Below are 11,556 nucleotides of genomic sequence, written 5' to 3'. Positions count from 1 at the left end.
GCAGAGAGAGCACCCCAGCACCTGCAGATGGAGCCCCCCCAGCACCTGCAGATGGAGCCCCCCAGCACCTGCAGATGGAGCCCCCCAGCACCTGCAGATGGAGCCTGGCCTCCCGAGCCGTGGTGATGGGGTCTTGAGCAAGCGGCCAAGAAAGAATTCTTGAGGCGTCTTTGGTGAAAAAGGTGATTTTATGAAAGCACCAGGACAGGACCCGCAGGCAGAAAGAGCTGCACTGGGGGTGCGAGGGTGACTGGTTAATACTTTCAAGTTAGTGGGGGTTAAGGAGAGCGCGAGTCTCTAAGGAATTTGGAAGCAAGGTTTTCGGGACCTTGAGGGGCTCGCTGCGGCTAAGACAAGGTTGATCTGAGTCTTTAATGGGACGAAAACATCAAGGAAGTGAGGCAGCTGTGAGTCCCTCGAGGAAGGTCACGTTCCCCAGGCTCCGGGTGTTTATCGGTGGGCTGCGAGCTGTAAGGAAGTTAATTTATGCTACGTTTCTCTGGCCCTGAACAGCTCTGACCCTTAGATCTTCGAGGTTGTTGGAGGCGGAAAGTCTCATCTTCTGTAGCGTCTTCCTGCTGAATAGGGGCGTAGAGATGTCCCTGCCCAGGGGTCAGCTTTGCCAGCTGAGGATTCGACAGGAGCTGGGAAGGGCCAGGCAGCTGTGTCTAGAGTTGATCGCATGTGGGAGTTTTCTTGAGCAGAAGGGAGCATCCGGTGGCTTGAAGCCGGGGCAGTAAAGGAGTCTCAGCACCAGGGGGAGAGATGTGGGAGAAAACAGCAAAACGTGATGAAATGAACAAAAAGAAGCCAAATCAGAGTCCTTTGGTAGTTGACAAAAATCTTTCTTTAGTCCAGGAATTTAAGCAATTATTTAAAAAATTTTTTTTAATGTTTACTTATTTCTAAGAGAGACACACACACAAAGCACAAGCAGGGGAGGGGCAGAGAGAGGGGGAGACACAGAATCCGAAGCAGCTCCAGACTCTCAGTGAGCAGCACAGAGCCCGACGCGGGGCTCGAACTCACGAGCTGTGAGATCAAAGCCGGACACCCAACCGACTGAACTCCCCAGGCACCCCAGAATTTAGCCACTTATTAAAGGAAAAAGAGGGAAAATGTAAAGTGCCAATTTGAGTATTCGTACATTAGAAACTCAGAAATATTTTTGTGGTCAGTAATCTGGAACGTGTACACAGCATGCTGTTCTTCTGAGAGCACTAGTTCCACACGGTGCAGCAGTTAAAACGTCTAATGCCATTTTATTTTGTACAACTGTCTAATGCATTTGGATTGTTTTAGTGCTTAATAATGTTGTTTGGAGAGTCATGTAAGGCTTTGATTGTGTCATAGGTGGTGTTAGCCTCATCATATAGAGTCTCTTTTGTTTAGTATACAATCCGAGGCACTTTTATAGAAACAAGACAAATATAGGTTAACGGTTCGAGCAAAGTTATAAACCGAGTGTCTGAGTCTCAAGTGTAGCGAGTGAGAAGGTTTCTAGACGTCGGGCTTGTCTGGTTTGGAATTCAAATGTGTGTGGTGACCCTTCTGAACGGCCCCTTGAACAAGGCACAAAGACTGTCTCTACCTGATTTTTGTCATAGTCTCTCTGACGCGTACCCCAAGCTGTCTGGTTTAGGCAAACAACAAAAATTTCTGGTTAAATATCAGAACTAGAATTTAAGCTCCATAAAGGTGAGTTATTGAAACATAATTTTCCTCTCTGATAACCCTCATTTCCAGAGACAGCCAAATCAAGACTAATTTGTTTGTAGAAGTCCAGTTTTAACACACTCGGCCCAATTACTTACATAGGCTCAGGAGGTGTAGTGATTGATCAGATAGATCTCGTAAAATCTGCTTTGCCGCAACTTTGCATGAGGAATCTAGATTGAACGTTTAGGGGCCTCTCCAGGCCAGAAGCCAAGCCAAGCACTTCCCGTCAGACAGGCCTGCAACACCTGTAGATTTGGGCAAATTCCTCTTCTCGAGGTCCCGGACATCCTGAGGTTCCCGCACCTGCCAGGAAGTGACCTTGACTTACCTGGGGAGGCTGCTGGGAACCCGGTAGCAAGGCGTCAGGCCAGCATTTCCGAGGGGCTTTACGGCTCCATGTTTCCTAAAGTCAGCCTTAGTTCCTTAAAGCTGTCTGGTGGCATGTCTCTCAAGTATGACACTCCAGTCAAAGCCTTGGTAAAATAACCAGTATTTCTTTTTTTTTTTTTTTTTTTAATTTCTAGGAGAGAGAGAGAGAGAGAAAGACAGCGTGAGCAGGGGAGGGTCAGAGAGAGAGGGAGATACAGACTCTGAAACAGGCTCCAGGCTCTGAGCTGGCAGTCAGCACAGAGCCCGACGCGGGGCTCGAACCCACGAACCGCGAGATCATGACCTAAGCGAAAGTCAGACGCTTAACCGACTAAGCCACCCAGGCGCCCCAGATAACCAGTATTTCTAATGGTGTCCTGTTACCAGGTGAACAGATTCGTATTGAATGTATGCAAACAACTGCAATTGCCATGAAAGAAAGTACTTACTGAGTTTTGGAATTTCAGACAGTTCAGGTGGAGACAAAAGTTAAATGCCTCCGTTTATTTATAAATGAATCCCTGTCACATTTCTGTTTGTCATAGATGCCTTAAGAGGAAGTCTCCTGTGGAAGAACAGACATTAGAGACCCAACAATATTTCCAACAAGAGTCACAAAACTATACTCTTCCTCCGTTTATTTAGCCCCATGTTCCTAACCGTTGTTCAGTTTGAATGCAGCTCTTTAGTTCTGGAAATTTTTACACATTTCTTTAATGATCTTGAAGATGTCACATGCCTGTTTGTCCTAAAAGTCCTTTTTGTAAATGTCTTTGAAGATGAAACATGTTTTGTTAGAGCCTCAGAACAGTAACTGTACGTGACAAAAGACTCAAAACTGGAAGGGTTAACGATCCGATAGGAGAGTTCGTTAGGATGCATTTCGCAAGGAAACGCGGTTATTTCTGTGACACTTTGATAATCAGAATACCAAGTGAGGACCTGATGCCAAAACACACGAAGACTTTAGAAATGTATATATGTATGATTATACTCTTCCCCGCAGGCCCCGGGAGGCTCGGCGGCAGGAACACAGCACCCCCTCCTCACCCTGGTGAAACCGCACTCAGGAAAACACTGTGGGTTTCGGCGTATTCCCTGCCTCCAGGAGGGGCTGGGAAGGAATTTTCCTGGGAAAAGGGACCTCAAAACTGCATTTCCTGGGGGGATAGTACTGAGGACCCCAACCCGGCTACACCGACCTCTTGGCTTCCCTCCCCTCCGCCTGGCTCTCAGGCCCCTTGCTGGAATCTTCTTCTTGTCCCCAGTTTTTTAAGGGAAAGGCTTTGTTTGCTAGATTTGATCCTCCTGTGAGGCAACAGCGCCTCCAGGTGATCAGGAGAGACTGAGACACTGGTTTGAGAAAAGGGGTACATGGGTGTCAACGTGCAACCTTTCCGGGGGTGACTGAGGAACACAATTACATCTACCGTAGTTTACATGTGCCCTGTTTCCTCTTTTATCTTTTTGGGAATGAGACGTATTGGTGATTTCTCTAATTATGCTTCTCTAACATTGATCTCGGCCGCCTCTCTCCGCACACTCCTGACCTAACCCGCTTTCCCCGGAGACCCCTGCAAATGCTCAGCTTCCAGCATTTGGAGGCCGGCCTCTAGCCCCTGTGACTGAATCCGGTGCTAATCCAGGTGTTTCTCTCAGGCGTCCTGTCCTGCGGCCGACACGGGCCATCCGCTCCCCCCCCATGTGTGTGCAGAGAAGCCTCCCCCTCCCAGGACACCGGTCATATTGCATCAGGACCCACCCTAATGACCCTGTGTTAATTACCTCTGTAAAGACCTCAGCTCCAGATAAGGTCCGAGATACTGAGGGTTAGGACTCCCACGCATCTTTCTTTTCTTGGGGGCGCGGGGCACGATTCAAACCCAAACAGGTAAATATAGCTTTCTAAAGAAAATAGCATTAAAAATCATATTTAGTGACACCTGGGTGGCTCAGTGGGTTAAGTATCCAACTTTGGCTCAGGTCGTGATCTCACGGATTGTGAGTTTGAGCCCCGCGTCGGGCTCTGTGCTGACAGCTCAGAGCCTGGAGCTGCTTCGGATTCTGTGTCTCCCTCTCTCTCTGACCCTCCCCCCTGCGTGCTCGGTTTCTCTCTCAAATATAAATAAACATTAAAAAAGTTTTTAAAATCATATTTAGAGGGAAAGAATCCTCGAGCTGTTTCCATTGTCCATTCTTTGAAGAAAATGTCCTCTCTCATGATTTCAGCAAGGGTGTCTGCCCTTAAGTGTGAAGCTAATATATCACTGTAGTAAAACCATCTCTGACTTCCATCACAGAAAACATAGTAATATTTCTCTTGGCATATATTCAGGCCATTTCTGCTTTTCTTTTTTCCTGTAAAATCACTCTTGCTATTGTTTTCTATTAAAAAAATGAGGCAAAAATTTTTTTAACTTTATTTTTGAGACAGAGACAGGGTGCGAGCAGGGGAGGAACAGAGACAGGGAGACACAGAATCCGAAGCAGGTTCCAGGCTCTGAGCTGTCAGCACAGAGCCTGATGTGGGGCTCGAACTCACTGACCGCAAGATCATTGACCTGAGCTGAAGTCAGACGCTTAACTGACCGAGCCACCCAGGTGGCCCAAGGTAAATTTTAATTAAGAATGTAGCATGGAATTTTGCCTCTCGCCAAGATGCAGTACAGGGACCAGATTTTCTCTCCCTGAAATAACCATAAAAGGTGCAAAACATAAAACATAGTAGTTTAAGAGAGTGGACCTAAGGCCATGAAGGATGGGGATTATTGGCACGTGGGATGTGGGAAGGGAACACGGTGAGCCCTGCATCTGCCCTAATTTACTGTCTTAAGAGAGTTTCCAGGTCGTGGTCCAGGGCAACGAACCCTGGCAGAGCACTGCAAACACCCTGAGTTAAAGAGATTGAGCTGGGGGCACCTCGGGGGCTCAGGCAGTTAAGCATATCCGACTCCTGGTTTTGGCTCAGGGTGTGATCTCACGGTTCATGAGCTCGAGTCCTGTGTCAGGCTCCACACTGCCACTGTGAACCCTGCTTGGGACTCTCTCTCTCTCGCTCTCTCTCCCTCTCTCAAAATAATTAAACTAAAAGAGAGAGAGACACAGAGAGACAGTGAGAGGGAGAGAGACAGCTGAGTGTCCAGAAAGACCAACGTGGCCAGAGTTTATGGGAGAGACCACTCGATAAGCAGCCAGAGAAGGAAGCTGGAACACCCACAGAGGGTCCCCCTTAGTGGAACAATGAGCTGAGATGAGGGGAAAGGTCACCCTTTAGAATGAGTGGTGCCCAGCATCCACACTAGGCAGGGACACAGATGATCACACGTGCAGAAGAAGAAACACAACAGTGACTTCCAGCTACTCTCAGGAAAGGGTCTTAGTACAGCCCACAAGAGACTGAATTCCCTGTCTTCAGCCTCATCTCTAGGCCCTGCCTCTATCTCAGTCAGCTATTGCCACTCAACTGCTGTGTAACAAATAGCCCCCCTCCCATTCAGTGGCTTGCTNCTGTGAACCCTGCTTGGGACTCTCTCTCTCTCGCTCTCTCTCCCTCTCTCAAAATAATTAAACTAAAAGAGAGAGAGACACAGAGAGACAGTGAGAGGGAGAGAGACAGCTGAGTGTCCAGAAAGACCAACGTGGCCAGAGTTTATGGGAGAGACCACTCGATAAGCAGCCAGAGAAGGAAGCTGGAACACCCACAGAGGGTCCCCCTTAGTGGAACAATGAGCTGAGATGAGGGGAAAGGTCACCCTTTAGAGTGAGTGGTGCCCAGCATCCACACTAGGCAGGGACACAGATGATCGATCACACGTGCAGAAGAAGAAGAAACACAACAGTGACTTCCAGCTACTCTCAGGAAAGGGTCTTAGTACAGCCCACAAGAGACNTGCCCCAGAATTTCTACTCTTCTGTGCCCACCACGCTGTGAGAAGGCCCAGGCTAGCCACATGGGGTGTCTGGCCAGCCCCAAAAGACACCACATGGAGAAGAAGCCAGGCCCCAGAGGGATGGCCCCAAGCAAGTCAACGACCGCTGTTCAAGCCACCCCTGCTGAAGTCCCATTGTGGAGCAGGACAAAGTCGTCCCTGCTGTGCCCTGCCTGACCTTCTAAACCACAAAATAATGAAATGAGCCTAATAAAATCGTTTTCACATGAGTAGAAAGGTTCTTTTGAATTTGAATAATTCCTGCCTATTTCCCCCCAGGGTTAAAAAAAAAAGCATTTAATGATTAAAAGAAACTGTTGCAGACTTCTGAGCTCTCATCATGGTTTATAAAGAATATGTGAGAGGTATTTTTTTTTAATATTCAAATATAAAATGTAAAAAGGAAAACCTTCCGTGGCTCAAAACCACAATCCTTTATTCTCAAGCTCACAGGTCAGTGGATCAGGTGGGAGACTCTGCTCCCAGAGTCCCAGCCTTGAAAGGACCCTGGGCATGTTCTTACCAGAGTAAGGCCAGGAGCTTTCCAGAAGGATAAGGGAAAACACACAATGCCTCTTGAGGTCTGCATATACAATGGAATTTTCTTTTTTAATTTTTTAAAATGTTTTATTTATTTCTGACAGAGAGAGAGAGAGACAGCGTGAGCAGGGGAGAGTCAGCGAGAGGGGGAGACACAGAATCTGAAACAGGCTCCAGGCTCTGAGCTGTCAGCACAGAGCCCAATGCGGGGCTCGAACCCACAAACCGTGAGATCATGACCTGAGCGGAAGTCCGACGCTTAACCGACTGAGCCCCCCAGTCGGGGGCCCCTAAAATGGAATTTTCAAGGGTGAAGTAAGCGTGTGTGGTGGTGTAATGGGCAGCTTTGGGGAAGGTGGAGGAGGGGGTCCATAAAATAATGTGGTGTGTCACCGTCAACGGCATGCTGATCCTGGTGAAATACATTAGTGTTCCCATTCTACGTTCACCCGTTTCTTTGCATTCTCAATTATCGAATTAGATCAAATTCCCGAGACAAATACTTTCCATGACTTCGTGGTGAGCTGTGGGTGGTCAGCGTCGGCTCTCGCCCTCGCGCTGCTGTTTGGCCTTTGTTAAGTGACTTAACTTCTCTGATCCTCAGGGGGTTTTTTTGTTTTTTTTTCCCTCCCCTCTAACCCCGCGGACTGTGTCCCTCCCCCTGAGGAGGCGGAATCTGGCCCGCATATCTCTGGCCCCGCCCCCACCCAGAGCCCCGGCCCCGGTGGGCGGAGCACATCGACCCACACTCCCCTCCGCGCGCCGTCCCATAGCCAAGACCGGGCGCTTCCAGGACGCCGGCGCAGCGGCGCGGTGCCTTCTGGGAGTCGTAGTTCGTGGGAGCGGCGCGCGGGCCGCAGCGGGCTGGCGCGCACGCGCAGTCAGCGCCGGCCTGGCGCTCAGGCTCCCCCGGAGAGGCCGTCGCGGTGACCTGTGCGGCCGGTTAGTCCGCGCCACGGTGGGTCCTGGGGTTCCTGGGGTCCGCCTGGGCCGGGTAGGGCAGGAGGCCGAGGAGAACCTGACCCGAACCCACTGAGCTCGGCGGAAGCCGCGCGAGGCCTTTGAAGCCCGTGCCCACCGGTGCGTGGTTTGCGCGTGCGCGAGTGGGTGTGCGCGCGAGTGTCCGTGTCGCTCTGTCGCTGTATGTTCGTGACTCCAGTGCTGTGTGCATGCGAGTCCCGCCCCGCCTATGCACGTGCGTTTGCACGTGTGCCACGCCTGTACTTTGTGGCAAGGAAGGTGTGGCCGTGTGTGTGTCCCTGTGCATGTGAGTCCCGCCCCGCGTGTCCCCGTGTTTGCCCGTGCGCGACTCCACAACTTTATGCGCGTGCAGCTGTGAGTGACTCACCGTGTGAGCCCGTCCCCGCATGTCACCGAGTGTTTCCACCTGCGTGCCCAGGCAGGTGTGACCATACGTATGAGTCCCACCCCGTGTGTTTGCATGTGGGTCACTATCAGTTTGTGCCCTTGTGGCTATGTAACTGTGCGTGTGACTCTGCATGTGAGTCCGTCCCCGGTGTCACCGTGTGACTGAGCCTGCCAGTGTATGCCTGTACAGGGGAAGCAGCGCGCATAGGCTGTGTGAGACCTGTGCCCATGGGTAACGTTAGGCACGTGTGGAATGTGTTCTCCTAGGTGTGAAGTGTGTGATTCCACATATGTCTGGGTGTGCAGCTGAAATCGGTGTTTCCATGGGTGTGCCTGCCGTCCTGGAGCTGGTCATTCGGTGTCCCCGGACATGACTGTGCATGTGGTCTGTGCAGGTCCCAGGACGTGTTTAGGAGACACTGGGGGTCACTGCGGATCCGCACATGGGGGAGACCCTGCACACGTGATTTTGGGCACGTGTGACGCTCTGCCCACCGCTTATGAATGTGCATGTGTCCAGGTGACACATGCCTGCACCCCAGAATCTTCCTTCATGGTTCCCATTTCTTTCTCTCACAGATGCAGTCCGGACCCACTGATGCATGGCAGCCAGAGCAGGGCCACAACCTGAGTGACACAGACAGGACCTGATGGTCCAAAGACCACAAGGTGGGTACCACAGCCCTGCGTGGGGGCCTGGCTGGGAGCTGCCTGTGGAGGCGGTTCCGGAGCTGGGCCAGGCCTCGACCAGAGACCGAGCGTGGTGTGACCCTCACCCCTGCCATCCCTGACCCCACCTGCCGGCTGCTTCAGTTGTCCTACACCCGTCCCCCACCTCCCTGCCCTCTGCTTTTCCTCTGTCTCCCCAGCCTTGGGTCTGCTCAGGACCTTGCCCCCGCTGCACTCACAGTCCAGAAAGCTCGCTCCTTCACTTCTGGGTCTATACACCCTCTCCACGAGGCCTGGCCTCAGGGGAAGAACATTCCAGGCAGATGGAACAGCCAGTGCAAAGGCCCTGAGTCAGGAGCATGCCTGGAATGTTTGAGGAGCAGCAGGGAGGCCTAGATCAGAGCAGTATGAGCCCGGGGCAGGCAGGGGTGTCGGTGCAGATAAGCCCCGGAGCCGGGGGGTTCTGGGCGGGCTCTAGCACGGCCGGTCCTGGGAGCCTTCCTGAGGAGTAAGTGAGCCCGTACGTGGCAAGAGCTTAAAGGAGGCTGGGCGTATGGCTCTGTGCTCAGCGGGTGCTGGTCGTTAGCCCTGGAACACTACTTCCGAGTCGGTGTCCGGGGGGGCAAGACCTGCCCCTCTCAGACGCTCCTGTGCCCACAAATCACCTGGGGCTCCCGTTAAAAGCAGATTGCAAGTTGCTAGGCCTGCAGAGGGGCCTCAGCTCTGCGTCTGTGACGGTAGTGCTGCTGGGCCCCAGGGCCCGTGTGCAGCCGTGAGCCTTTGTCACGTGTTCGTAGTCCCGAAAACAGATGGTTGTGTTTGCCTGTTTTTCAGCCTAAATAGCATCCTACCTGATACACCCTTTGCATCTTAACCTTGTTTGCCAGCACTGCGTATCTGAGGTTCTGAGCCGGTACGGCAGCTCGCGCTCATCCGTCTTTCTGCTGTGAGATGCTCCACTGTGTGAATACAGTGTTTGACTGTTTCCTTGTTAACGGACCGTTGGACTGTCTTCTAGATTTGGCTGTTACAGACAATCTTGGACAGGCCTCCTGGTACACATGTGTGCACGTTTCTCTTGCTTATGTTCCAGAAAATGTAATTATTGGGCGACGGGGCATGTGTAACCAGCTTTCCTAGAAAATGCCAACAGTTTTTGCAGTGCACGCTCCCACCAGCAGTACATTATGCACAGAGTCTGAGAGCTACCTGTTCCTCTGTGTACGATTTTTCTCCACAAAAGAAAGCCCTCCGCTCAGAGGCCATTGACAAAGTGCAGCGGCCCTCTGTCTTCCCCAACAGAACTGCATTTCTTCACAGTTCTGGAGGCCGGGGTCTGGGATTAGGGCATCAGCCTGGCTGGGGTCTGGAGAGATTGTCCTGGCTTGCAGACAATCTCCTCCCCACTCTGTCCGCACATGGTGGAGAGAGAGGAAGCTCTGGTTTCTCTTCCTCTCATGAGGACACCAATCCCATCATGGGGGCGGGGGTGGGGGGCATTTAACCTCATTCTCTCCCAAAGGCCCCACCTCCAGACACTATCACTTTACTTAGGCTTGATCCCATGAATTTTGGAGGAGACAGGATTTGGTCCTTAGCACCAGGTTGCAAGGCTATATTTAAGAGCTGTCAGGGGCGCCTGGGTGGCTCAGTCGGTTAAGCGTCTGACTTCGGCTCAGGTCATGATCTCATGGTTCGTGGGTTTGAGCCACGTGTTGGGCTCTGTGCTGACAGCTAGATCAGAGCCTGGAGCTTGTTTCGGATTCTGTATCTCCCTCTCTGTCTCTGACCCTCCCCTGCTCACGCTGTCTATCTGTCTGTCTCTCTCTCCCCCCCCCCGAAATAAATAAAACATTAAAAATTTAAAAAAAAAAAAAGAGCTGTCGGATTCATGTTTTTGCAAAGAACTTTTAAAATTGTTTTCAGGGGCGCCTCAGTGGCTCATTCGGTTAAGCAATGGATTCTTGATTTCTGCTCAGGTCATCATCTCAGGGTTCATGAGTTTGAGCCCCATGTCGGACTCTGTGTTGACAGTGCAGAGCCTGCTTGGGATTCTCTCTCCCCCTCTGTCAAAATAAATAAACTTTAAAAAATTTTTAGAAATACATTTGCTTTCAGTTCTGTGAAGTCCATGATCCTCAGTCAGGGGACACTTGGAAATGTCCAGACACATTTCTAGTGGTCATACCTTGGGGCGGCGCTGCTGGCATCCAGTGGGTAGAGGCCAGGAATGCTGTAAAGTACCGTCTGGTGCACAGGACGGTCCCCCAGCAGACCGTTGGCGGCGTCGAGGCTGAGACCCTGCACTCAGCCTTGTCCAGCCCAGGACAAATGACCAACCCACGTGTTTGGTTTTTCTCTTTTCCTTCAGATCCAGGCACTAAGACGTGAAAAGAAGGCAGTGGCTCAGGAAGCAGCGATGGAGGGAAGCTTGCCCATGGCCACCCCCCAGGGCCCCGAGGTGGGGGACACTTGGGAACAAGAGGCTCGGTTCACGGACCGGCAGGAGAACCAGGAAAGCTGTGTGAAGCGAGAGGCCACGGCCCACGGGCAAGAGCCCACCAGGGATGGGGTGCCGGAGGGGGGCGAGCTCGGTGAGGTGCCAGGAACCGGGTCGAGCCCTCCCCCGCCCCAGGCCGGCAGCAGGCCCCAGAGGCGCGGGGCGCCCAGGAAGAACCCCAAGCAGAAGAGGGCGGACTCCGGCGAGGAGGAGGGGGGAGGGGGCGGCCCCCGGAAGCCGTGGAAGTGCGGGGACTGCGGCAAGGCCTTCAGCTACTGCTCGGCCTTCACCCTGCACCAGCGAACCCACACGGGCGAGCGGCCGTTCGCGTGCGCCGACTGCGGCAAGGCCTTCAGCCAGAGCATCCACCTGACGCTGCACCGGCGCACGCACACGGGCGAGCGGCCGTACGCGTGCCCCGAGTGCGGCAAGGCCTTCAGCCAGGGCTCCTACCTGGCGTCG

At 52.4% G+C, this 11,556-nt stretch overlaps 1 protein-coding gene across 1 annotated transcript in view; it reads left to right on the top strand.

Moving 5' to 3' along the window:
• The first annotated feature begins 7,468 nt into the window (after positions 1-7,468).
• The window catches only part of LOC144225713 (uncharacterized), a 4,684-nt gene continuing 596 nt past the window's right edge, over positions 7,469-11,556 (top strand). The window contains exons 1-3 of the mRNA XM_077756950.1: positions 7,469-7,515; positions 8,505-8,594; positions 10,966-11,550. Of these exons, the coding sequence (XP_077613076.1) occupies positions 11,014-11,550 (537 nt within the window). The 5' untranslated portion in view covers positions 7,469-7,515; positions 8,505-8,594; positions 10,966-11,013. The remainder of the gene's footprint in view (positions 7,516-8,504; positions 8,595-10,965; positions 11,551-11,556) is intronic.

This window comes from Crocuta crocuta, unplaced genomic scaffold (assembly GCF_008692635.1).
Source record: "Crocuta crocuta isolate KB4526 unplaced genomic scaffold, BGI_CrCroc_1.0 scaffold142, whole genome shotgun sequence".
In the NCBI taxonomy this organism is placed as follows: Eukaryota; Metazoa; Chordata; class Mammalia; order Carnivora; family Hyaenidae; genus Crocuta; species Crocuta crocuta.
Note: the sequence above shows the minus strand (reverse complement) of the source record. Positions and strands in the feature narration are given on the sequence as shown.